The 26,095-nt window shown below is 37.5% G+C and overlaps 2 protein-coding genes across 4 annotated transcripts in view; one reads left to right on the forward strand and one right to left on the reverse strand.

Annotated features, from left to right (window-relative positions):
- Nucleotides 1-26,095, reverse strand: part of CENPP (centromere protein P) — a 110,244-nt gene that overhangs the window by 10,977 nt on the left and 73,172 nt on the right. The window lies entirely within an intron of this gene.
- Nucleotides 5,998-24,152, forward strand: ECM2 (extracellular matrix protein 2). Of its 3 annotated transcripts, none has more exons than XM_053469613.1 (11): nt 5,998-6,123; nt 7,434-7,480; nt 10,037-10,376; nt 13,761-13,949; nt 15,504-16,181; nt 16,864-16,979; nt 19,211-19,346; nt 19,728-19,885; nt 20,314-20,453; nt 22,882-23,208; nt 23,904-24,152. In XM_053469613.1, the coding sequence occupies exons 3-11, from the start codon at nt 10,097-10,099 to the stop codon at nt 24,070-24,072; spliced, it is 2,193 nt and encodes a 730-aa protein (XP_053325588.1). In that variant the 5' UTR covers nt 5,998-6,123; nt 7,434-7,480; nt 10,037-10,096; the 3' UTR covers nt 24,073-24,152. The 3 variants fall into 3 exon arrangements, with proteins under 3 accessions (XP_053325588.1, XP_053325590.1, XP_053325589.1); XM_053469615.1 differs by having other exon boundaries at nt 6,000-6,123; nt 15,558-16,181; XM_053469614.1 differs by lacking the exon at nt 7,434-7,480 and having other exon boundaries at nt 6,005-6,123.

The following is a 26,095-nucleotide window of genomic DNA, read 5'->3' on the forward strand; positions in this document are numbered from 1 at the left end:
ACTAAAACCCTGTGCAAATGAAACATTTAATCTATGGAGTCAATTTAGACTTTGTATAGTGTGCATACTATTAAAGGTGAACCATCACACTACAGAGCAGTCTTGATTTGCATTTTGTTGGAAGAATGGCAGATGCCAGGGCTGGAGAATGTAAACCCGGACAATTGAATTATGGGACACTTAAAGATACAAATAGGTCATGTGATGATGCGTGGCTTTTCAATGTTTTGTCGTGTCGTCGTATGTTGGAAGAAATATCATTAGAGGGAAAAGCTACTAAGTACCAATCACAACAGAAATGTTTGGATGTCCTTTCAGTCAACTTGCTGGAAAAACTTATAATTAGCAGTAAGTTTGTTTATATAATAAATCCATTTCTGTTTAATCTCATACAGGGGTAAAGCAGAATTCTTGAACTGTACTAACTGTTAGTAAAATATTGGCGATAAGCCAAGTGGGCAAAGATCATCAAATATTTTTCTCTTGGAGCAGACTTTAGGGAACATCTCAGACAGAAAACTTGGAGTTCTATTTTTAAGAAACACAACAGAAAATCAAAAGAATTAGTACAAATGAGGTTTGTCTGTTCTTATTTGCTGCACAATTGTTTGGTGTTTCATCGTTAGGAATGAATGAAGAGTGATAAGATTCCTCTTCCGCTGCAGTTTGATGGAAATGAGGTATACTGCAAACAAAGTATAAAAAGTATAATCACACGATTTAGGTGGAACTGAAGGACTATTCGCAAGCGCATGGGGTTTAAACATAAAAAAGCCACAAAAATACAGCAAAATATTAATTTCAACAAATTCAAATTGCTTGTGCTTTATCAATTTGCATAGAGTCTATTCTATGCTTCTGGAAAAAAAATTATAATATATTATTATTATTATCTTTTATTTTTATAGCGCCAACAATTTACACAGCGCTTAATACAAATAGATCTACAAGATTTTCAGCTTGATCCCCTTTACAAGTTACCTATGTTTCCTTGCATCCATCTCCAATACCCCTTTACTTTCATACTTGTGTAGAATAGCAATGCATTTTTAGATAATTATCTTATCTGAAGGAGCATGCAGTAACATATTGATATAAAATCTTTATAAAATATTTCCAACATAATGTCTTTAGGTATGCTAAGAAAACATTCCCTTTCAGCCACGTTGCGTGTAATATGGCAACCCCCTGCTCTGCGTAAGTCCCTTACCTGGCAACTAGGGCTGCAACTAACGATTATTTTAATAATCGATTAGTTGGCCGATTATTTTTTCGATTAATCGGATAAAAAAAATACATTATTTTAAATTGAAGAAAAATTGCAATAAAAAAACGTACAATTTACACTTTCATCTCTTTATTGCAATGGCCTCTCTCTATTCACCTTCTTATTTTACTGCCATAATAATAAAAGCTACAAGAACCCAAACACAGTGTTTCTCAAACTAGGTTTTAATACAAAGTTATTAGTAAATATTAATTCATATGTTAACTATTTTTCATATTTAATAAAAACTGAGAAAAAAGCCTTGTTTAAATTTTTTTATTTACCAAACTGCCCCCAGTTATGCACATCTGACCCCCAGCTTGCCACTCTGCCCCCATATATGCCTTATACCTCTTATATGCCAGATTCCACTGTGCCCCCTGATATGCCACTGTGCCCCCTGATATGCCACTGTGCCCCTGATATGCCTTATACTCCTTATATGCCAGTGATATGCAACTGAGCCCCCTGATATACCTTTTACCCCAGATTTGTTTTATGCCCCCCTGATATGCCTAATATCGATATGTCTTATACCCCCTATATGCCACTGAGCCCCCTGATATACCTTTTACCCCCAGATATGTTTATGCCCCCCTGATATGCCTAATATCCAAATGCCTTATACCCCCTATATGCCCTAAAAATTCATAATACCCCCCATACACCACTATAACTCACCCATACACCACTCTGGCTCCTCCCCCTCCCATACACCACTCTGCCTCCTCCCCCGCCCATACATCACTTTGGCTCCTCCCCTCCCATACATTACTTTGCCTCATCCCCCTCCCATACATTACTTTGCCTCATCCCCCACCCATACATTACTTTGCCTCATCCCCCTCCCATATACCACTCTGCCTCCTCCCCTCCCATACATCACTTTGGCTCCTCCCATACATCACTCTGGCTCCTCCCCCTCCCATACTCCACTCTGGCTCCTCCCATACTCCACTCTGCCTCCTCCCCCTCCCCCTCCCATACATCACGTTGGCTCCTCCCCCCCATACATCACTTTGCCTCCTCCCCCCTCCCATACTCCACTCTGCCTCTTCCCCCCTCCCATACTCCACTCTGCCTCCTGTGAACCTCCGTTTCTGACAAGACACCAGGGAGCCGGGTAGAGAGGGGGAGGAGCCAGAGTGGTGTATTGGAGGGTGGCGCCCATACACCCCTCTGACTCCTCCCCCCCTCCCATACACCGCTCTGCCTCTCTACCCGGCTCCGTTACTGAAGGCACTTTCATTGCAGCTTCATGGAAGCCACAGTGTAAGTGAAGGGAAGTAACGGAGTCTGTCTGTGCGCTGCAGACCCTCACCGGCTGTTAGAGAGGATGATTCTCTGTCAGCCGGTGGGGGTCTGCATCGCACAGACAGACTCCGTTACTCACCTTCACTTACACTGAGGCTTCTATGAAGCAGCAGGGAAAGTGCCTGTCAGTAACGGTGCCGGGTAGAGAGGCAGAGCGGTGTATGGGAGGGGGGAGGAGGCAGATGGGAGGGGGAGAGAGACGGAAGTGAGAGACCGGCCGACAGTGAGGGGAATCCAGGTCCCCTGCAGCGTTGCGGAGGATCTGGATTCCGGTGTTATAATCCGATCGCTGTTTGAGGTCGGATTATATAAAGAGAGGAGTTTTTCAGAGCATTTGCTCTGAAAAAAACCTCTTTTTATAATCGATAAAAATCGATCCGATTAATCGATAATGAAAATCGTTGACAACGATTTTCATTGTCGATTATTATCGATTTTATCGATTAGTTGTTTCAGCCCTACTGGCAACGACACGAATGTTATATACGGCTTTATGTGATTCTGAAGTGTTGTTTACCTGTATTTTGCCAATTCACAGCTGATATGAATTGATCGGATAAGACACACACGGCATTTGCTTTTGCCAATTCTCCCTTCATAGTTACTCTGCAAGCTTTCTTCCAACTCATTGGTTTGTTTCATATTAATTCAGACTTGAAAAACATACTCATAACAGCTATGCTAGGTCTTAATAAAGTCTTATGAATCATCCCTTGTTATAAACGATATCCAAAGATAGACTTGGCACTTTCTACAACAAAAACAGAAGAAAAGGAAAGTTCTAATCCATGTTCAAAGAGGTAAAAATGGTGCCCATTTAGATGTACTATGTTTAATTGCGGCTGAGTAATGCATGAAGCGAGTACTGCATCCTGAAATAACAATTTAAGTTCATAAAAATATGTCAGACTCTTGGCCTGAATGAGAATAACAGAGAGTCTCCCAGACAGGAGTATTTCATTTCATAAGTAAATAGCACTCGGTCTCTGAATGATGGAGAGGTGGAACATTTCTCAGAACAGAAAACCATGAGAAGCGCCATCCCAGTAGATTTTATATATGGCCAAGCTAGAAGTGTTGATCAAATAACATTGAGCATATTTTTTATTTTAATGACATACTGCACTACTTCAAGTTCTCGGGTAAGCTGGGGAAAAAAAAAGAGAGAGAGGCTACCATTCTGGAGGAAAGAGCAGAAGATTGTGCCCAATGAGCAAAACATCTGCCACTCACTTGGCCCCGCAATCAGTTACTGCATTACACTCAGTGCCGGAAACGCTTAACGCGTTTGGCACAGTGTCTTGTTTCACCGTGAAAGATAAACAAGATACAAGTATTATTTCAGCCTGCTTTGTGACCTTCATTTGAAGGGGTGACTGTCAATTGCCAATGATGTATCTTGTCTCCATATCTAAGCCCTAGAAGACAAACCCTGACACTCTACGAGTTGTATGACTTTTTCGCTGTGGGGAATCTGCCTGCTTTGCTCATAAAATTTGATTATACTGTTAACGGTTCAAAGAAAACTTTTGAAGGTTGTGTTAATATCACAACCCCCCTCTTGAGAAATCTCATTACTTATACAATGCCTAAAAACGATAAATTCCAGTGGTCAGACAGGGGTAAGATTCAGTTACTGTAAAATATGGGGAGAGTTACAACACATTACTATTCTGCTTCCTATATAGAAATGTCGGTTGGCAACACCATTTTCTGTTGAGGTCACTGAGATACGAAGATACAATAGTGGGAACTTTCTGCTGTATGACAGGACCAAAGGTTTTCTTATGGACATACTCTATTACTGACTTGACCAGCAATGGTCTGTCCACACGGACGGGCAAACATCGTGACTACAAAACAACTGGATAAAAAAAGGATACTTTGTCCAAACAGAAACACAATGGGGAATAACATAGAATTTAATCTTTCATCTACAAGTATCAAATTCTTACTAATAAAATATCCGCAAATGATGTATCTGTCCACACACACATCCACACGCTTTATGCAGACATTGAGTGTTCAGGGGAGTTATCCCGCGTCCCATATATTTTAGCGGACTGCGCATGAGTGTCTATGGCTGGAGATTGTTTACAACCCCATATTTCCCCTGAAACGTTACCTTAAACATCTTGGGGCGGGGGGGAAATAATTTGAACATGTGATGCCGCAGAAAGATGGCAGAGCTCACAGCACAGAAAATAACAGAAGCAAAACAGGCGTTTGTAAATAAAAAACACATTAAGTGATGTAACCTTCTGCTGCATATGACCCATAATGTGCCAATGAGTGTGCCAAAAACTTCATGTGATCCCTTCTGTGGTGTACGAATGCATATGCTTTCCCTTATGGTATGCTTAGCCTGTGTCAGCAAGTTTAACATTGTCTGTATGAGAAAGTAAAAATGGGGGCGTTGATGATTAATAGGCATCTAGACATGTTTTTCATTATCTCCTTTTTCTAGTTTATACTTCTCTGTGTGGAGCTATAATTAATTCCTTAACTATTATTAGTTATTTTTTTAATCCAATATATTATATATCACAATGTGGAAGGTTCATGTTGGGTTGTGTTGAGTGGATCTGCATTTCTGTGTACTGCCACATGTAGTGATATGTTATAAAAAAAAAAAAAAAAACAGTAAACCTAATTTTATACCTTAATTATTTATAACCCGACAGTATTCCTTGTGCGCCTTCATTGTTCATAGACTATGTTCAAAAATGATTTTTCAGGCTCTATACTTCGATTTCACGTTATTTTCTTACCATGCAACTACAGTCACCACTACTAATATGACGCTATTTTATACATACATTGTTTGGTCTCCACCATGAAGATACGCCTTGTTTTTGATGGTTTGCTTTTACAGAATAAATATGAGAGGTGCTGTCACTCATTTTGCCTAGCAGCACTCTGGAAGTAAACATGACTCTGCTCATGGTCATCTGACAAACAGAAAAATCTGTTTTGTGATGAGATTCCTTTTGACATAAGTAATGTTTCTTGCTCAATGTACTAAAGTAGTCGATTTATCTAGGTATAACACCATCTTGCAATTCTATGTGTACCCCAATCTTTACTGTACTTAGTACTGATTCTTGTGAGGCCAACAGTTGGACTGTAGCGCTGATAAAACAACAGCCTGAAGAGTACAAGTGAATTACAAAACCAGTAAGGAGTTCTTACATTTAAACTTTCAAAATGTATGAAGAAAAAACAAGTAGAAAAACCTTTCTTCTACTGTGAGTCTGTTATACGTTCTCGTTATACTTAATCAGGCGCCTAGCTAAAGCTGGATTATCAATCCGATGTAGCAGCTTTCTGGTGGCCGACCTCTGTATTGGTGGAACTCCAGAACAGCCGGCTGGGAAAAATGCTTGATAAACACAGAAGGCTGTGCAATATTTAGTTTTACAGAGCTGGGAGCTGCTTTCACATCCGAAGCTAAGCAGCAGACACAGAGTCTGCGGAGCCCCTAACAATTCAACAGAAACTTCGCAGATGGAATTGGCTTGCGTGCAGATTCTGAGCTTGCGGTAACGTACAATGTCCATTCCCCCCTTACCACCAACATTGCAACTTAGATTTTGTTTCCTAAATATCCTTAGCTCCTGGTTTGCTAGTTTCCCACTGTTCTATTTCAGGACATAATTACTTTGACAGAATAGAATGTAATGCATATGGGTTCACTCGTAATGTTTAGTTAACGGGGGAGATGGACTTTAGGTAACTAAATGGCTAATCAGGCACTGTCAGCAATTTTTAAATACATCAAGGTAGCTTGAATTAGGCTTATGGATTTGTATAGTCTTAAGAAGCGGCAAACTTGCAAGCAAAAAGTCATATAGCGAGAGTGTGGTCACATGCCATTATCTAAAATAACATTACCTCCAGAAGGTAGCATTTCCCTGGAGCAAATTCTAGAATCCTTCCCTCTGCTGGTCTGGGAATGCCAGACTTGTACTATAATAGGAGGTACTTTAAACATCATTAACTTATGGAAGGATGTATCAATGCCTCTAGCAGACACATTCACTGCTTCTGATATATAATATTTTGTAACATGGAGGATGGTGAAAAACCGTAGTATGACCGGTGGTCAGTAGACCTTCTGCTGCCACTTGTCCAACATAATCTGCATTTTTCCCACACTAAAGTACAGGAGAACTGCAGGTTACCTAAAATACTCATCAAATGTTAAGCTTTCAAAGTACTAAGGAAGCGTTTGTGCATATTCCTTAGTTTCCTTTTTTATGTAAAAAACAAGTTAAAAGAACATACGTGCAAATGCATCCATTAACCATAATGCAATGAAATTCTAAATGTGTACAACCTCAATATCATTAATATTTGTAGGCTGGAAAAAAATATAAAATGACACTCAATGCAAAAATATAACTAGATGGGCTCTTTAATTTAACTCTAGGGTTCCTTCATCTAGACAAAAGCTAACTTTTTCTTAAAAACAATACTTTTGTAGTTGATTCATCACACCTGGAAGTAGTTAAGAGAAATTTTGTAGGCTAGCAGTGCAGTTGGGTTAAAAGCAAATGTAACCAGAGGCCCTTAATAGGACGCTGTACTTTTCTTGCCGACGCAAGCACATTGTTTGGAAAGTGCATTCCCAGCTGTGCCCTGACAGCCAAAGGACCAAATGTATTATGCTGCTTTCTGTCTAGCTGACAGAGAGGTTGAAAGAGTTAGTAAGCACAGGCTGATTCATCAGACAATACAATCTGAAAACCCCTGGGGTCTGATAGTCGCTTTCCACGCAATCTAACATGTTTCAACATTACTACATGATCTCCTGTTTATAAATATATCAACTTCATTTGTTTCCTTCCAGTCCCCAACTGAAGACTAAAGCAGAATCACGTTAGCTTAGCTTTACAGGTAAAAATTCTTTTAATTATAAATTGCTTGCGGAGTGGGATTTATAAAGGCTTTTGTTTTATTACTTGAAGGCAGTTTGTTGTCCATTCTTATTAAGCAAGTCCCTGTAGGCATAAACATTAAATTAGGAAGAAACAACCACAATCCATAAATGATTAATTTCATTAAATAAAGTCTGTACTGGATTATTATTTTAGTATCAGTTTTTAGACACATTTAATTAAAGCTATGGCAGTGGTATATTGGAATGACAAACACCAGTCCATTTAATAGCACAGGCTGTCTTTTCTATTTTACGTTATGCATTATGTCACAACAAATAAATAAAGAATGTGAGACAGGAGCAGTCACATGTTGGTAATTAGACCAATATTCCATTTTTAAATGCTGTGAAACAGTGCATGATTTATAACATCGTGTCATATCTCTTTTAAAAGAAATGTGGAGACAAACAGACAGTAGAGATTAGTTGTAAAATTAAAAAGACGTGTTTTGTCTACAATATAAAAAAGGAACAAAACCAACATGGCATGTAGCTTTATTAATTGCATGGAGTAATAGTTTGGGATTTTGTTCTGTGATCAAATGTAACTCTGCAAGGTGGATCTAACTGGCAATAAACTTTCATAACACAGCTCATAGGACTGTCAGTAAGACTAAAGGGACATTTCAGCCATCACATGCACTTCAATGCATGTGATTTGTGTACTGTATGGCAATTTGCATGTTGTCCACCTTGCAAATGCATGGCAGGATTCTGCAGACTCTCCCTACATGCATTTGTCCTTTTGTGGACCAAACCCATCTCCTGCCACGTGGTATTCTTACCACCAGTGTACATAAGCATAAGTGTACGTATGCATGAATCTGTATGTGAAAGCGTTTGTATGTACAAGCATAAATGTGTAAGTGTTTGTGTGTTAGCATAGATGTGTATGTGTGTGAGATGGAGTGTGTGTTAGTATGAGTGTGTGTTTGTGAGAGCAAATGGATGAATGTGTATGTGTTGCATTTGCGTGTGAGCATGAATGTGTATATATAAGTGGTGTGAGAGTGTGAATATGTACAGTGAGCATAAGTACGTATGTGTGCTAGCATGTGTACATTTGTGTAGATGTGCTTACGTATATGTGTAATGTTGCAAGCTGTTTGGGGGCAATAATGGCACAGACCAGCCTTAAGGGACAAAGATGGCACAAGTAGAGTGTTTGGAGGTTAGGATGGCACTGATAAGCTGCTTGGGGGCAAAGGTGGCACTGTGGGACATCTTGCATGGTGAAGTTGGGGGGCCGCTGGTTTCTAGTTACGCCCCCTGGTATTATGCTGTATATGGAATCCGCCAACTAGCAGTTTCATCATATTTTTAACTTGTGCCCAATTCTCACACAAAATTGAGAACAGTTTTACAGAGGATCAGTGATTTCAACAATTTCTAGACTCGTGTGCATTGTAATGTCCAATGTATTTTTCACTGAAGGATCATGGGAAATAACAATTGCTGCAAATTATTTGGTTATGCCTTAGGTAGCAGGAGATCTTACGTCAGAGCTAAAATCCAAATGGATTCAAAATTGAACAAGAAGTGATAGGAAGTTTCATTGCAGGATTCAATAGTTTTATGGTTTTACCTCAGATTTGACACTTTCCTTTTAAATCTGCACAACATATGAGTAATTTATTGCTAATTAAAAAATTTTCATGTAGTATATTTTCAAATATACTGAAGTCTACTATGGTTATGAACTGTGGTTTTAACTACTAATTGTTGCGTCTCTGACAATATGTATTGTATTAGAAAGAACATATAGTACTTTATTCCTTGTATTGTAAGCAATAAGTGTGTGGTGCATTTTGCACAAGCACGCTTTCCCTGGGCATAACGTGTGGACCTTGTCTCTGACTGTAATCATTATGTATTTCAATGTGTGAGGGGTTTGTCAGGGTGTGAACTTTTTATTAAATTTATAAAATGGCAGCGGGTTCTGCAGCGCTCATGTGGAGTTATCACAAGCCCTTAGATTTGTTAAAATAAACACTATAGGAAATGGAAAGAAAGGCATAACGTCTCAGTAATGTCCTACGGTGAGTTTCTTCTTCCTCTTGGAAGGGGAGTAATATCTGACCACGCCCACTCCCCACCCATACATGCAGCTCGCCCCCCTTCTTCACAAGCCACTCCCCCATAAGGAGAGCTCCTGGTACCTTATCCTGGGAAGTTCCCATAAATACCTGTCCAGGGAAAACAAGCAAAAAATTTAAAAAAAATCCATTATTTAGACAAATATATGATAATGTGTACTCAATCCAAGTCAGTAAACATGAATGAAGTAAGGTTTAGTCTTGGTTTATGCATTATGTCAAGTGGTTAAAAAGAACAAAACAAAGAAGAAAACAGAAAAGTAGCCTTAGTTAGGAAGTATTTATTTATTAAGATTATCTGGTGGATTATATAGGGTGGAAGTTTATCCGATTGTAAGGTATTGGTGTGAAATGTGATGGAAGATGATAGATGTAAGGTATTTGGAAACGTCCTTACGTATTCACGTTTATTTCTAGCACTGGTTTCATGAAGCGTGTAGTCGTCCGTCTGGACTTTGCACAATAAGAAAATAAGAAATGAGGACTCCACTTATCTGCCTATTTCTGATCATCAACCTGTGCATTTGCTGTGGCCAGGATGAACAGCCCTCTAATTCAAAAGCTCAAAGACGCAGAATGCAGAACAGACGCAGGAAAATAAAGCTCTCAGCAAGAAACGAGCACTTAATTGAGCCAACTCCTATTCCAGTTCCAGCCTCCAATTTTCCCATCTACAACAACGATGATGCTGTGGTGCATATTTTAAAAGCAGTTTTGGGTGTTAACGAACAAGCACCAAGCTACAACATTTTACCAGGTAAGAGTATGTATCTGGTAAGGTAAAATGTATCTGAAAATTAATACACAAAAGACAGCTTGAATTGCAATGCAAATGAAAAATCTAAAAATGGTGGGTTGCCATTAGTGGACAGTGATGTCATAAGAAGTAATCTGTATTGATACAACTTTTTTTTTAATATAATTTAACGTAATATATAATTATTTTAGTGATATTTTTAAGCATAATGGAAATTAATCATGTTCAGTAATAAACTGAGCTCAGTACACACAATTATGTTCTACATTAATAACTAAGTCCCCAAATTCTTTGTCACCATCAGAATTGTTTCGCATTTTAATTGATAGACAAAGATATATTTTATTCTTCACAAATACCTTTCAGATCAACATTCTGCTATAGAACAAATTTTGGCTGGTGGACTATTAAATTGATGTAATGCGGCTAGTGGAGTTTTTTTTAGGCTTGAAATCAGAGAAAGCCCCAGCAGGCACATCCATCCATTGGGTCACCAGTATCATAGTATCTAATTCTGGTCAGGCTCGAGCTTCCTGAAACGTGGACAGTGGGTTTTTGTTTTTTTATGCAATTCCACTATTAGGCCAATTGAATATAAGTTTAAAGACTAAACACTACTTTAAAAAGCCACATAATGGCTTGAAGGCTCCATCCAATCGCAGATTATAGTCAAGAATGATGACACTGTGTAAAAGCTAAAGAATTGTGGCTCATAAATTGTAGGTATGGTCTTTTCGATGAATGGTTTAAAAGCTTAGACAAACATTATATGTGGCTTATGGTTGCGCGTTCTAACGACAAAAGTGTTCCAAAAGAAAATGACATATTTGGTAGATGTGATAGCTTTCAGTGGACTAATTTCCAAATTATCCAGCTATACTGTGATCTGAAGCCACATAATTACCTTTGTTTCATAATGTAAAGGCAGCCATTAAACAAAATATTCAGATAGAATATGGCGCAATAAACGGCAGTATTACCTTCAGCACTGCCTAAAGTAATGAAATTGCTAGATTTTAAAGACGCTATAGAAAGAAAGTGCTATTTTCCAACATGTATACCTTTATTCTTGTAGACAAGTAACTATGCTACTTTTCATATCATTTTCTCCATAAAATAGATATACCATAAAATATCAGGTATAACATTAAAATATGTTATTTGTACTCCTGCCTAATCACCTTCTGTCCAAGTGTCCTAAAAAAAGATAAAAAGGAGTTATATACCCTATATTAAAAAGTAAATGGTGCATCACACAATGCATTCCAGAATATAGCCAATCTGTATGTATATATCATCCATGCAAAATAAATGACCTAATCAAATTCAGTTTAACATTCTAATAAATCTTCCAAACATACTGGCCAGTAGTTATTTGAGATTACACCAACCAGATCAGAAAATTCCTCTTATAGACGGATTACTTCTCATTACTTGGCAAAGTGATGTCAGTACTTATCTCCTACCCTGCATTATAAATGGTATATTATCAGAGACTAATCAGTCTGTTTTTATGTCCGTTAGGAAAAATACAGCACTTACAGGTAAGAGTAGCAAAAAAAAAAAAAAAAAAGATGTATTTAAGCTTTTTAAGGCACAAATGTCTTTGCAACCACCCAAGGTACAGGGTTATGGAGAGTTTTGATACATGGCAGCCATGGACGCACAATGTTTAGACCATCCCTAGTGTATTTTCGCACAGGGAAGACATGTTTTCAGAATACCTGTCTGGGTTGTAGGCCACAAAATGATCTCATTAAAACAGACACCCTTTAGTGAGTTTAGATCAGATTGACTTCAGTACATCTGAGGAAGAGTTAGAGCAACATTAACGTCAACCCCACTTTTTTAGCAAAGAAGATTATGCCACAAGATCATCTGGGCTACTTTAACATTACGTTTTAACAGTTTTTTTATTTTAGAAGGACACAGGTGCTTCATTAAATAAAACTCTTAAGTAGAACTTAAGTAGAGCTTTCTAACCACAACCTGCTTAGTAGGAAAGCAAGTCCAGTTGACATTAAATATAAAGAGGTAAAATACATATGATTAATATGTTTTTTTGGTGAAGATATACTTTTAGTGTTCAAATCACTGGCAACAGATACATCTCTAGGGGAGAAACATGGCTGCATATTAAATTAACTCTTCAGAAAATATTTCCGTTATACCAGACTTGGCATTTCCTACAGGAAATAATGAGACTATTGTTAAACAGTAGTGAGAATTATGACTTGTTTTATTTCTCTGAATTGTCCAACAGACGTGCTTATAGTGAGCGTAACTAATTGAATGATGTATATTCATAGCCTATACATTAATACAGCTCCGTCCACAGACAGACAAAACTGACAGTACCAACCTAATTAATGTCTAACCAAGTGTTACGTTCTTAAAGTACTTTCTTCAAATGAAACCATAATAATTCACCTATTAACTCATGAATGGGATTTCACATACCTTAATGAGGTTTTTTTTTGTAATTTTTACCACATGTTTGTTAAACAATGATGTTCTCTTTTCCATATTTGATATACCCAGACAAATTATACATCATTTTGTTCAGGACAGGTAGGGTCTTCTTTTATAATCGTAGAAACACATAAAACATAATTATTAGTTTTAATATGTAAAAACCCATACTAAAGTAGCAAAAAATATTTATTAGCAATTTAACTTAAGTGTAGAAGAAATCCTAACAATGACCCAATTCAGCAACATCCCCATGTAAATAGTTTTCTTATGTTCAAGAGGTCCACATTCCTCATTTTTACCCTATATTAGATATATTTTATAACTACTGGCTTAAGGGGATTGTGATCTCTTAAAAATATATATACTTGTAGTGGTAGGGCTGTTGGGGCACATTTTTTAAAACATCTTTGTTTTTTTTTTTGTTACCAGCATAATATGGGAACATACAGTGACATCATCAGGTTTTTTTTAAAATTACATTTTTCTTAATATTTTTTCACTCAAACTTTGTTTCCCCCTCTTCTCCCTATGATCTCTTCTGCGCAGATCACTGTGATCAGCGAGCAGGGCTCCCATGAAAGCATGTTCCAAAATATATGGATAGTGCTACAATCTAAACGTACACGAGATATTTTCTAGAAGAAGAATTATCATTGTGAATATACCTTAATAATTTAAGACCTGGATACACAGATGGGGAAAACATACTGCATGTCTGGGCAGGGAGTGTAGAGGATTTTGGTCATTCTCACCAGAGAACCATTTGAAGCTGGCTCTTTGCAATGCCTAGTTATATCATCTTACCTGTAACCTGTGGTTTTAATTTCAGTGTTTGGGTATAGGGATTTGGAAAAAGTGAGAAAATACTTAAAAATGCAAACAATATGCTGTCTTCTCCCCCTGTTCTAGTTAAGAAAGGTCACTGCACAGTGAATGGGATGGTAATGTATGACAAGGCAGTCTGGTCCCCAAAGCCTTGCATCACCTGCATGTGTTCTAACGGGAAGGAAATTTGTGATGAAACAATCTGCGCCCCTCTGACGTGCCCCGTGACTGTGACCCTAGAAGGTGAATGCTGCCCGGTCTGCAGTGAAATTGGTATGGAGTCACTTCAATTTTTCTAGCACCAGGTGACCTTCTTTTTACTTTTTCAGGAATTAGTGCTGCCAGCGTAACCAGAATCCAATCCTAACAAAGTTTACCAATATCGCATTAGTCCTATTGGGAGAAGCATTATGCAGCCTCATTCTTTCCAACAGGACTTTCAGTGATAATAACATTACACAGATCCACACAAATCAAATTCACTAGTTTTATTTATACATATTGATTATATTAAATCAGCTATGAAATATATACCCATGTTTTAGTTTACGAAGCCTGAACTATGTAAGATAATAGCATGGAATAGCATAGTATACTACGCAACTAATGTGCAGGGGCAGCTCTAGTTTTTTTCGGCCCTAAGCCAATAGATTTAATAGGGTGTCATCTTTTAAAAATAAATAAGCCTACATACATGAAGGAACACAATATTTATGATCACAAATTTGACTTTGTAAATGCATAATATCATGTAGTATATTATGAGGAACCAGATTCACACTCATATGGGTATTTTGTCTTCTTCCGCTAAGTAAATGCTTAACCTATTTATATGGTAGCTCCACCATGGCTAATGTAAATTACAGTCATAGGAGGACAAAGTACAAGAATACAGTGTTCCAATCTGGTATCAATGCAATATTTGGAAATACTGGACAACACTTTTAATTACTGAAACTTTAAAAGGTAAATCAAATTCAGAATTAGTTGCAAATTCAAGTGATCAAAAAGAAGAAATATATCTTTTGTGTATGTGGTGGGTATATCAAAGTAACATAAAACTGGTGGTTGTTGCTTCTTTATTAACTTCAAGCTTACAAAGCCTGTTATCTTTCAACTGGTATTGATAAACAATCTGCCTCACACTGTCAACTCATATATACATACATACAGACACGAGAGAAGCATGTCTGGTTCAATGTATGATGATACACTGTAATAACTGGTGTTTCAGAAGCATCTGCTCTAATGTTAACATTGTCCTTCTTCAAACCTGTCACCCCGGGATCATTTTCTGTTCCATATTTTTTACCTAGTAATACCTTCATGAGTGAGTGTAAACTTGCAAAATGTAAACATGGATCCCACCTGAATGGAACCTAAATAACAAAACTAGGACAAACATAAATCTGATCTGATATCCTTACTGCATAAAAGTTACGAAGGAAAAAACTACATTACCATATACCCATATTAAATATATATTATGCATGATACACATGGGATGTATAGTTTGATTGTTTCTTAATTAATTACAATCAAATTCGGTGTTCCCCCCCCAAAAAAAAAATATACAAAAGCCTTTCCAAAACGTAGATTGTTTCTTTAATGGCAGTATAAAACTTTATTTGGATTTTACAAACAAAGTCAAATATATAATTTAAAGTTAGACAAAAACTAGAATTATGTTTTGTTTTTCTTTTGAAAGCTACTGATTAATTAAAAAATAGTGGCGTTTGTTAAGGGCAATGTTAAAAAGTACTAACATACCTTATATTACTCTATCCCTTTGCACGTCTTTCATCTTGGTTCCTCTTCCTGTTCAAGTACTTAACAGTTTTTCAATGGACAATAGACTAGAATTTTCTGGTGATTCTCCAGTACCAAATGATCCAAGTGAAGAAGTTCTTAAGAAGTCTCCAAGGACACAAGAAGAGATGGATGAGCTACTTAGAAGTGAGGAAGAAGAGACTGAGGAAGAAAATGAAAGAAAAAGGGATAAAGAGAATAAGGCCAAAAAGAAAAAAGAGGAAAGGAGGCGCCAGAAGGAAGAACAAAAAAGACTTAAGCTGGAAGCTGAAGAAGCCGAAAGACAACTTGTATTGGTAAGAAGGAAAGCCTATGAAGAAGAGGAACTGAGAATAGAGGAAGAAGAAAATCGTAAGCGAGAAGAGGAAAGAAAAAGAAAAGAAGAGGAAGACAGGAGAGAAGAGGAGGTCAATCGATTAGCAAGAGAGAAAAAGGAACGTGAAAAGGAAGAATTTGAGCCAGAGGATGAAGATGAGGACGAAGATGAGGATGATGATGAAGATGACATTTTGCGGGGAGATGTTTTCAGAGCACCGCAAAGAAGGTTCCCAGGTTCCCGCCGTCCTACACAGACCCATCATCCTGCCCTGCCACCTGGTTGTTTCATTTCAGAAATCACAGTGAGCTGCTCCAATGCTAAACTGACACGAATACCTCCCATATCAGACCCCGACATAAAGAGCCTGGATCTCTTAGGTAAGCAGTATTCATTTTCTCATTACTCTGTAGAGGTGATTTCTAGCAGGGTTCCGAACAGACAAAACTTTGACTTTTAGCAATAAGCTAGCATGACTAGCAGTTCAAGGACATAATTTTTCCCTGTGTACCATGCCTGATATGTGGGTTTTACCTGGGAAGACATCTTTATGGACCCCTCAGCTTTAGAAATAAGAAAACAGGGCCTGCCAGTGAAATCAAATATAGCTAGTTTCACAATATATACCCTAATACCTTTTTGGTAAGAAAATGAATAAGGTTATTTAGTGGAAGTGGAATGCATATATGAACAGTCTGCATTGCAAACATTTGTGAATTACAACAGTTCACAGTGTGAAAATCCACAGCTAATAAAATAACAACCAGCAACAAGATTGAGTAATATATATTTATATTAAATCATGTTAGTATAACTGCTATAAGATAAGTCGAATGTGCAGCTTGGCTTATGATATAATCATCTTTTTTTTGCAGTAGAAGTTTGTTTGTATTATTTTCAGTGCCCTTTGTGACACATATAAACTAAGGTTTGTGGTTACTAAACTCTTATGTTCCAGAAGTAACAATGAACTGGAAAAATAAAAATGCTAAAGCCTGCTATACTTTGAAAGTATTCCTTGAAATACCAATATGCACACTAAAAAGTATTTTTATACTATAGGGAATTTTATTACATCGGTTCCAAATGGAGCATTTAATGGAATGCCTAACCTGGAAAGGATTGATCTTAGCAAAAATAATATTACATCTGCTGAAATAGACACAAGGGCATTTAAGGTATGATTTTTTGAAACTGATCTATACTATCAATGCTTAGTGTAACAGTAAAAGGTCAAAAAATACTGTCCACGTCGGATACTAAATAAGTATGGTAAGATAATGCACCACTTTGTGGAACATTTATTAGTAGCAGAAAAAAAACAGCTGAATCAAGTCATTTCTGGATGTCCAAGGGTATGAAAACTCAAGAGGTGTACATGGCATCTGAGCTGGCATCTGAATTTTTTGGTTCCATTGGTCTCTACTGATAACTTCCTTCTTGACTGTCCAATAGACCTTCTGTGGCGCAATCAAATATCCACCCACAGCAAGCAATACTATAGTCTGAAAGAAATAAAGTGCTTCATCCTGTACTATGCATGTAAAAGGAAAATATTCCATATTATCCTTTGTTATGCAAATCTGTCGATAAAGCCTACTACAACAATACATGGTTTACAGGATAGATATTGCAGGCAAAGGCAAAATGATCTCATATGTAGAGCTTAGAGACAGGTCTAGAAAAAGGGGATTTGGTAGTAACATTCAAAACACAAAAATACAAAGTAAAGTTCATATTAAGAAGGGGAGATGCCAGGACACAAGACCATACTCTAAAATGATAGTGTTTCTGGACAGATCTGGATAAGTCTTCCAGCAGAACTGTTAATATTGAATGAAAGAAAGGATGAATTCAAGTTTTCATGGCACAACGCTACACTGAAAACAACACAAGGACCGGGTTAAATTTATACAGTATGAAGAATATAGATCACCAGAATGGCTCTTACATGCTGGCAATTGCTACATTTACACATTAAGCTTCATTAGCAGGGATAGTTCTTTATCTTTTGTGCAAACTGACAAGGTTCCTGCAAAGAACTTACAACAACTAGCACACAAAATATAAAACAGGAAATCAGTATTATAGGACCTGGAACAATCAATGTCCATCCTGGTTTATTTTAGCTGTATAAACAGTGTTGAGAAAAATCCTGATACTCTGGCTGCCACATGAAGAGGCTCCATCAAGAACACACAAGAAATCATGTTCCGAATGTAATAACTAGGGGCACAATATTAAATACTGTCCAAGTATATTTCCTGACACAATTTTCTTCTTTCATGGGTATGAAAGATTCTGTAGATGGTTTAGAAAATGTTTTACTTTGGCATCTGGATTATCCATTGAGTCATAAAACTGAAATAATCTAAGGATCACCACTGCATTTTATGTATATAACGTGTGTATATATATATCTATACATACACAAAGACACAAAGACACACACACACACATATATATATATATATATATATATATACATACATACACACAACACTGTGAAAAAGTAAGTACACCCTCTATGATTTTAAATACCAGGGCATAATAACAAGCATATGTTCCTTAGAAGGTCTAAAAATTTGGTAAATACAACCTCAGATAAACAACATATGACATATTACACCGTGTCATGATATAAATCAACAAAAATAAAGCCAAAATGAACAAGCTATGTGTAAGCAACTAAGTACACAATATGATTCTAAATTCTAAAAAGGCATGTTATCAGATAAGTGATAAACCAGAGCTATTTAGATTCTTAGATAAGGAGACCAGGTGCTCAAATGAACAGTGCCCATGCACAAGAGATTAAATGCTAAACATTTAGCTTTATTTTTAGACATTATTCAACAAGCAATACATTATAATCACAAAGTATAATGAGCAAACGGTAAATGCTGACATAAAACACCAAGAATAAAATACACAATAACATCGAACCTGATAAATAACAGTCAAAGGAGTGAAATACGTACATACCTTGATAAATGGGAGAGAGATTGAAATGGAAAAAAAAAAATCAATATAAAACAGCAGAAGAGGGTTCTAAAATTTGGAAATCAGTTTTTGAGGGAAATTAAGAGCAATTTTTTACATAATCGCTGTTGTAGCCCCTGTATTAGCCGAGAGCTACCCCTTTTATTACTAATTCTGATATTGTGATCAATTAATTTATTGAGATGACGAATTGATTTTTATGATGTTTGTTCTGTATTGACTTGTCTTCGTACGTTTTCTGTATTTTTTTACTTTTTTATATATGTTTAAAATAAATAAAAAAAAAAAAAAAAAAAACAACAACAAAACTGGAAAAGTTATACTTAATGTGATGTCAATAATAATATTGTTCAATAAAGTCTATTTACCTATGTATTTGTTTGATTGTTTTCCTGCCCTTTCACAGTCACTGAAGAATTTAAAACGTATGTACTTAGATGGGAACCTGCTGGTTCATATCCCAAGTGAATTGCCATCTACACTGGAGGAATTGAAACTGAATGAAAATAATCTTGCAGGCATTGAGGAGAACAGTTTTAAAGGTACTTTAGTATCAGATATTGTATCTGCATGTGCTTAAGTGTTCAGCACATAAAAACACCTGAACACCTGCAGGATCTGTTCTGTGGTTTTTTTGTTTTTACCATAGAAGGCATTGATTTTTAAGTATCCTTAACAAAAACCCTTGTAAAGGAGATTGTCACAACATACAGAAATACATATATTATAGTTGATATCTCACTGTATATTATATGGCACATAAGCAGCTCAACTCCTTACATCACTATGACACATGAGACTATTTTACCTACGTTTTTACTGGTTTTCCTAAAGGTGACAGATATATACAATAAATGTATAATCAGACATTACATTGAACATTTTTTGTGTTTCTTGTGCAATGACAGTTTTTTCTTTTTCAGGCTTAAAGGACCTAGTTACCCTGGAACTAGAGGGTAATCAGTTGAGTGAAGCAAATATTGATCCTCTAGCTTTCAAGCCACTGCAAAGCCTGACTTACATGCGACTGGCCAAGAATAAATTCCGAACTATTCCCCAGGGACTCCCGCCATCTATTGAGGTATAGCGGTGTGGGATCTTGCCTGTTCTTTCTCATTATCTCTGTCTTTGACAAGTCTGCCAGTGCAAAGCACACTTGTATGGGGTTCAATGCATCACCGGCTTTCATGCCGGAAGCTGTTACAGGCGATCGGACAGCAGAAAGCCGGCAAAGCCGGCTTCTGCTGTCAGTGGGGAGTCCAGGCTGTCAAACGACAGCCTGGTCTCCCGTGCAGCGGCAGGGATGTGTCCCTGACACTGCACACAAAGGCTGGACGTACCGGGACGTCCATAGGGGTTTCTTAGTGGGCGTTTTTTGGACGTCCCGGTACGTCTATAGGGGATTGAAGGGGTTAAATTACACATTTAGACAATATTATGCTTTGAAAAAAGGCAATGCCATACAGTCTTGAATTAGATTTGTTATTTATTTTTGGCATTTGATTTCAGGAACTTTACCTTGAAAATAATGAGATTGAAGAAATTTCAGAAATCGCATTTAATCATACAACTAATCTCAATACAGTTGTATTAAGATATAACAAACTTGAGGAGACGAGCATTGCTCCTTTGAGCTGGATGTTACATGAGTAAGTACCAAATCAACAACTATTTTTTTTTACAGGGAAAATACTAGGGAATACTTTGTATTTAAAAAGTACTTCATCTGGTCTGGTAGATATTTTTTTATTACCGTATTTGCTCGATTATAAGACGAGGTTTTTTCCAGAGCAAATGCTCTGAAAAATACCCCTCGTCTTATAATCGGGGTCGTCTTCTAATCAGACCCCAAAAAAATGGCTAGGGCCATGCTGCTTACCGGTCGCGAGCAGCGTCTCTTCCGTTAGAAGCAGGAGGACAGGAAGCTTGTAGCTTCCTCACAGAACTCTATCTCCCCCTCCCTCCTCTGGGGGCGGGGCCAGAGAAGTTGCTGGTACAGTCGGTCCCCTGCAGAAGTCTTCGAGTGAGAGATCTGCAGTTCAGGTAAGGGGGTGGGGGAGGGTTTTTGGGTAAGTATGTGTGATTAATGTGTGAAGTATGTGTGATTAATGGAATGAATGAGTATTTAAATGTTTGTGAATGTGTGTTTGTGTGTGATAGCATGGATGTGTAAGGGGGGTGGGGGTTGTAGCATGGCATAGGGAGGCTGTAATCCCACTACTATCATCCCCAGGTTCCAGCATGTACTGGCTGCCTTGGCTTGATAGGAGTGTGATTGCTGTTAGCAGCAATCACACTCCTATCAAGCCAAGGCAGCCAGTACATGCTGGGTTAAAAGGCATATCATGGGGCTGAGTGGCATATAGGGGGTTAAAATGCATTTCTGGACCTCCAGAAATGCATTTTAACCCCCTATATGCCACTCAGCCCCATGATATGCATATATACCTCCAGAAATGCATTTTAACCCCCTATATGCCACTCAGCCCCATGATATGCCTTTTAACCCCCTATATGCCAGAGTGGAATATAGGGGTATAAGGCATATCATGGGGCAGAGTGGCAAATAGGGGGGGGTATAAAGCATTTCTGGGGGCAGAGTGGCATAACTGGGGGGGGCAGGTTGGCAAATAAAAGGAAATTTAAAAAATATATTTACATGAATTAATATTTACTGGTAAAACTTTTTTTCCTATAGGGTCGTCTTATATTCAGGCTTTTTGTTTTTTTCCTAAATTAATATTTTGATTTTGGGGGGTCGTCTTATAATCAGGGTCGTCTTATAATCGAGCAAATACGGTATTTCATATAAGAATCTATGGATACACATTTCCCAGATTAATTAATATTTCTGCACAACTCCTTGAGAATCAATACAACTTTCATATAGAGAACACACTTCCAGGTTAGTATGTCAGAGACTTCTATATGCAACCACAAAGGGGAGGAATCCCATTAGAAATACAAGAAACAAAACATTATAAAAGCAGAATATTTATGGAAAAATTCCCTACTGCTGTACTGAAAGCAATATCCGTCCTATCTGGATTTTTGCCTATACATATACTGTGGTATATGCACATTCAAACATAATAACCAAAGGATCAGTAGTTTACCTAGAGGGGGGCGGTCCGCCTCGGGTGCCTCTCATCAGGGGGTGCCACCACCCCTCCAGAGACGGCCAGTAATGTCTACTGCTAGAGGAGCAGGCTCGGTTGGGGAATATCATGGACAGCTGTTTCGTCCTTAATGGGACTCGTCAGCATGAGGTTGTGATACTGGCTTAATAGTTGAGGCTTGGGTAGCCAAGAAATACCATTATATAAGTTATGGTGGGTAAAGGTGATGGAAACCCTTCCTATACCACCGTCAGTATTTGCCTCAGTATTTAATGATAACAGTTATATGCTGTACCCCTGTCAGTGTCTGCCTGAGTACATAATGATAACAGTTATGCTGCACCACTGTCAATGTTTGCCTCAGTATATAACGATATTAAAGTGTGCATGTGTGTGGTGCCACATACAACATATACAACATATACAACATATACAACATAAGCATATTACGCTAGTCTTACAACATTATTATTATTATTATTATCTTTTATTTATATAGTGCCAACAGTTTACGCAGCACTTAATACATAAATTCAAGGGGTATGACAAGACAAGAATTGACAGACTAAGACAAACCGATACATTTGGTGGAGAGAGCCCGGCTCGCAAGCTTACAATCTAGAGGGAAATGGGGTGACAAATATAAGGGAGGGTGAATGCTGAAGGTTCCTTGGGAGTAGATTCCAGAGATATGGGGCGGCTCGAGTGAAATCTTGCAGACGGGAAAAGGAAGAGGTGATGAGTGAGGAGGAGAGCCTTAGCCCATGGGAAGAACGTAGAAATAACATCTGTTATTTCATAAAAGGTTCCACTGATTTTTTAAAATAAAACATTCTTAAAAGTTATTTAATAAAGGCAAGAAAAACAACAGCACAAAACCTCCTTACAAGTAATGTATTTGTACATTTTGTTTATGTGCATTGATTCTTACCAGTTTTCATTTTCCTTACTTACAAAGGAACCTGGAATCACTAGATCTTTCCTACAACAATTTTTATCACGTGCCATCCTACCTACCAAAATCTTTACTGCATCTTGTGCTGATTGGTAATCACATTGAAAGGATCCCGGGTTATGTGTTTGCCCACTTGAAGCCGGGACTGGAATATCTCTACCTTTCTCACAACAAGCTTGACAACGACGGAATGGACCCAGTTTCTTTTCATGGAGCATATCACTCATTGAGAGAAATCTTTCTCGATTACAATCAATTGACAAGTGTGCCGGTTGGAATGGAAGATATGAAAGACCTTCATATTCTGAGGCTTAACAACAACAAAATCAGGTAAATGCTATTAGGAGATGGTGTCTTCCAATAAAGCACATACTGTGTAATTATACTTATGTGAATTAAAATGTACACTTGACCACTTACCTGTGATTTTGCACACAGCTCATGGTATTCATACTTACGCATGTATATATATATATATATATATATATATATGTATATGTAAGGGTAAGTTGCATGGCAGCTTGGGGCTTAACAAGTTCACAGTGTGACCCAAACTTTAATACAGAGCTTGTTCTACGAGATCTCTTTTAATCATCATGATTTTTAACTACATTTAACTTTTTGTAAACAGAAACTTTGCAAATACATTTATCGTTCTTTGCAGATTTACCATTTGCCTGGCTTCACCAAGCTTATTTTCCATTAATTCCAATGTCCTGAACACAACGAAACATGCACAAAGAAAACCCTCTGGGGTGTAGCTTCTCATTGAGATATTGTGTGATCTCTAATAGTTTCCCCAGTGAGAAGGCCTAAATTGTCTCAACAAGCCCCTTAGTAAATAGCTAAAAAATGAAAATCCTATCTCAGATGAGTTTGATAGTACCGTGTACCGTAAACTCACCAGCAAAAGGTAACAAAGCATTCACTGGAACTACACAGCTACACTCCCTGGGAGTCTATAATGTAATTTCCTTTCAGAATGTTGGAAAGTTTCAAGGTACATATGTTTATATCTGTTACAGGTCTGTGTCTCCACACTGTATCTGCAGCGCTGAGGATGAAAGAGACTCCAGCATAGAGTATTTACATCTTGAAAACAACTACATCAATACAAGAGAAATATCCCCCTATGCTTTCTCATGCATTCGTTCTTATTCCAGCGTTATTCTAAAACCTCAGAAAATCAAGTAACGCAAAACGCAAGACTGATGCTGTGTGATTCAATGTTATTATTTATGAGGACTAATGAAACAAGCGACCAATCAACCACTTATCTTCACAAGCACAGAAGAATACATCTACAGAATCAAGGAACACAATTTTTGAAAGGCATTTAACCAGACCGAGTGCCACATATAAAGAAGGTATCCTGGTGCAAAAGTTTCAAAAGAGATTTTACCGCCATACCAAGCGGCAGAATGTTCCTGCTGATTGGACCCTTCCATTACTTGATACAGTAATAATCATCCTTTTTAACTTCGCAACAGGATTCATACCCCCATTGATTTTGCATGCAATAACTATTCTAATTCAGTTACATGCGCACCCCACCCCCCCATGTATAGCTCTCTAGACGAAAAACATTTCTACAATATAAATCAACATCCTGGAAAATGTGAAATATCTGTGTATTGGGGATTGAAAGTCCCTTTTTTCTATTTCACATTTATTTTTCCTCAGCATGGGATTGGGATGTAAGGAATTCAGTATTTATACTGCACGCAACAATACACTATAATGTATAGCACCACATATTGGAGTGTTTTATCACTGCTTTATTACAGAGGCTATAATGCAAAAATATTTCCGTACTGTGTTTCCCTTTCTCGAAATGGTCTGTTTCAAATACACTATTATATTCATTCGTTGGTAGATGGGTTTTGGGAAGTCAAGATTTCATCACAGCTCAATGTACACTGCGAAGGGTCAATGGCCCTGACAGGCCTTCACAAAGCATATTTAAAGCACCACTTATTGCTTATCTTCTCACCTCATCCCCTTTTGATCGGAAAACTCCTCAGGGGCGGGCTTTCAGAAAGCATACCTAATACAGAAATATGAAATTATGTATTATAAAAGGGCAATAGCTGGGCCCTTCTGGCAGGATAAACTCTCCAGAGCTGGCCCTGTATATTGCATCATAGAAATAGGGGTATGAAATGTCTCACCTGCAACTCACAGTATAGTCATTTTGGGCACCTAAACATACTCCGATCACCACAGTTTTTTCTTTTCTATATCTTGCTGGACTAGATATGGATGCACAAGTCTTTGTTTAAATGGTCATCCTGTGTAAAAGTATTAAAAATCCTGCATTCCATTGTTGTCTTTTTTTTGCCTTCCTATTGCAGCCTCCCCTAACTGAAACACCTGCAAATTTCCAATGTGTATGGTCTTCATTGTAATGTTTCTATAAAATATTTCAACAAACAAATACATTTTAAGTAAGTGAAAGGGGAAAAGAATGTAATTTAGCAAACAGCTAGAAGGGCATAATTGCCCTGTTGAGAAAGATTAGCACAAAAGAAAAAACACAGCATTTTGAGGGTGAAATAACACCCCTTCAGCTAATAAAATAACAGAATATTCACAATATTAATGATTCAATAATGGACAAATTAAAAACAGAAAGAAGTCCTGGTAATAATCATCCAGATTCTTACAACAGGAAGTTGGTCCCATGGTCTGGACCATGTGGTTATTAATACATACGCATATATTGCTCAATTTAATAACTAAATACAAATACTCTTCTCTAGTGGAAATAACTAGGATTTGTAGGACTTGGTAAAGGTGATCTGCTTTAATTTATCTTATTAAAGTAGTGATCATATTCAGTAGCACAACAGCCTTTTTCTCTTTACAAAGACTCAGTGCTGCCTTTACTACATTAACTGCCATGTTTGTTAAGGCAAAACATTTCAACTACAAAAGATTGGCACTTCCCGAAACCAGTCAAGGCTTGCCAAAAGAATACATTCTAACAGGTTTGTTCAAATTGGACGAACATTCATGCAAACAGAAGAGTACATATTGTAACGGGTATAAGGGCCAACAAGTACTTTGCTTTATTTTGTTTCCACTTTCATAAAAAACCCAGACTATGCATGGAAAATCACACACAAGACCTCAAAATACCAAAAAATCCCAGTTATATCAGTGGCTTCTTGACTTTTTAACTTCCAAGTCTCAGAAACGGAAACACCTCGGGAAA

This window comes from Spea bombifrons, chromosome 6 (genome assembly GCF_027358695.1).
Source record: "Spea bombifrons isolate aSpeBom1 chromosome 6, aSpeBom1.2.pri, whole genome shotgun sequence".
Lineage (NCBI taxonomy): Eukaryota > Metazoa > Chordata > Amphibia > Anura > Pelobatidae > Spea > Spea bombifrons.

Coding starts and splice junctions, on each gene's coding strand:
- ECM2 (XM_053469613.1), top strand. CDS start 10,097: ATGAGGACTCCACTTATCTGCCTATTTCTGATCATCAACCTGTGCATT. Junction 19,886..20,313: donor GACTCCCGCCATCTATTGAG/GTATAGCGGTGT, acceptor ATTTGATTTCAG/GAACTTTACCTTGAAAATAA. Junction 23,209..23,903: donor CTTAACAACAACAAAATCAG/GTAAATGCTATT, acceptor TATCTGTTACAG/GTCTGTGTCTCCACACTGTA.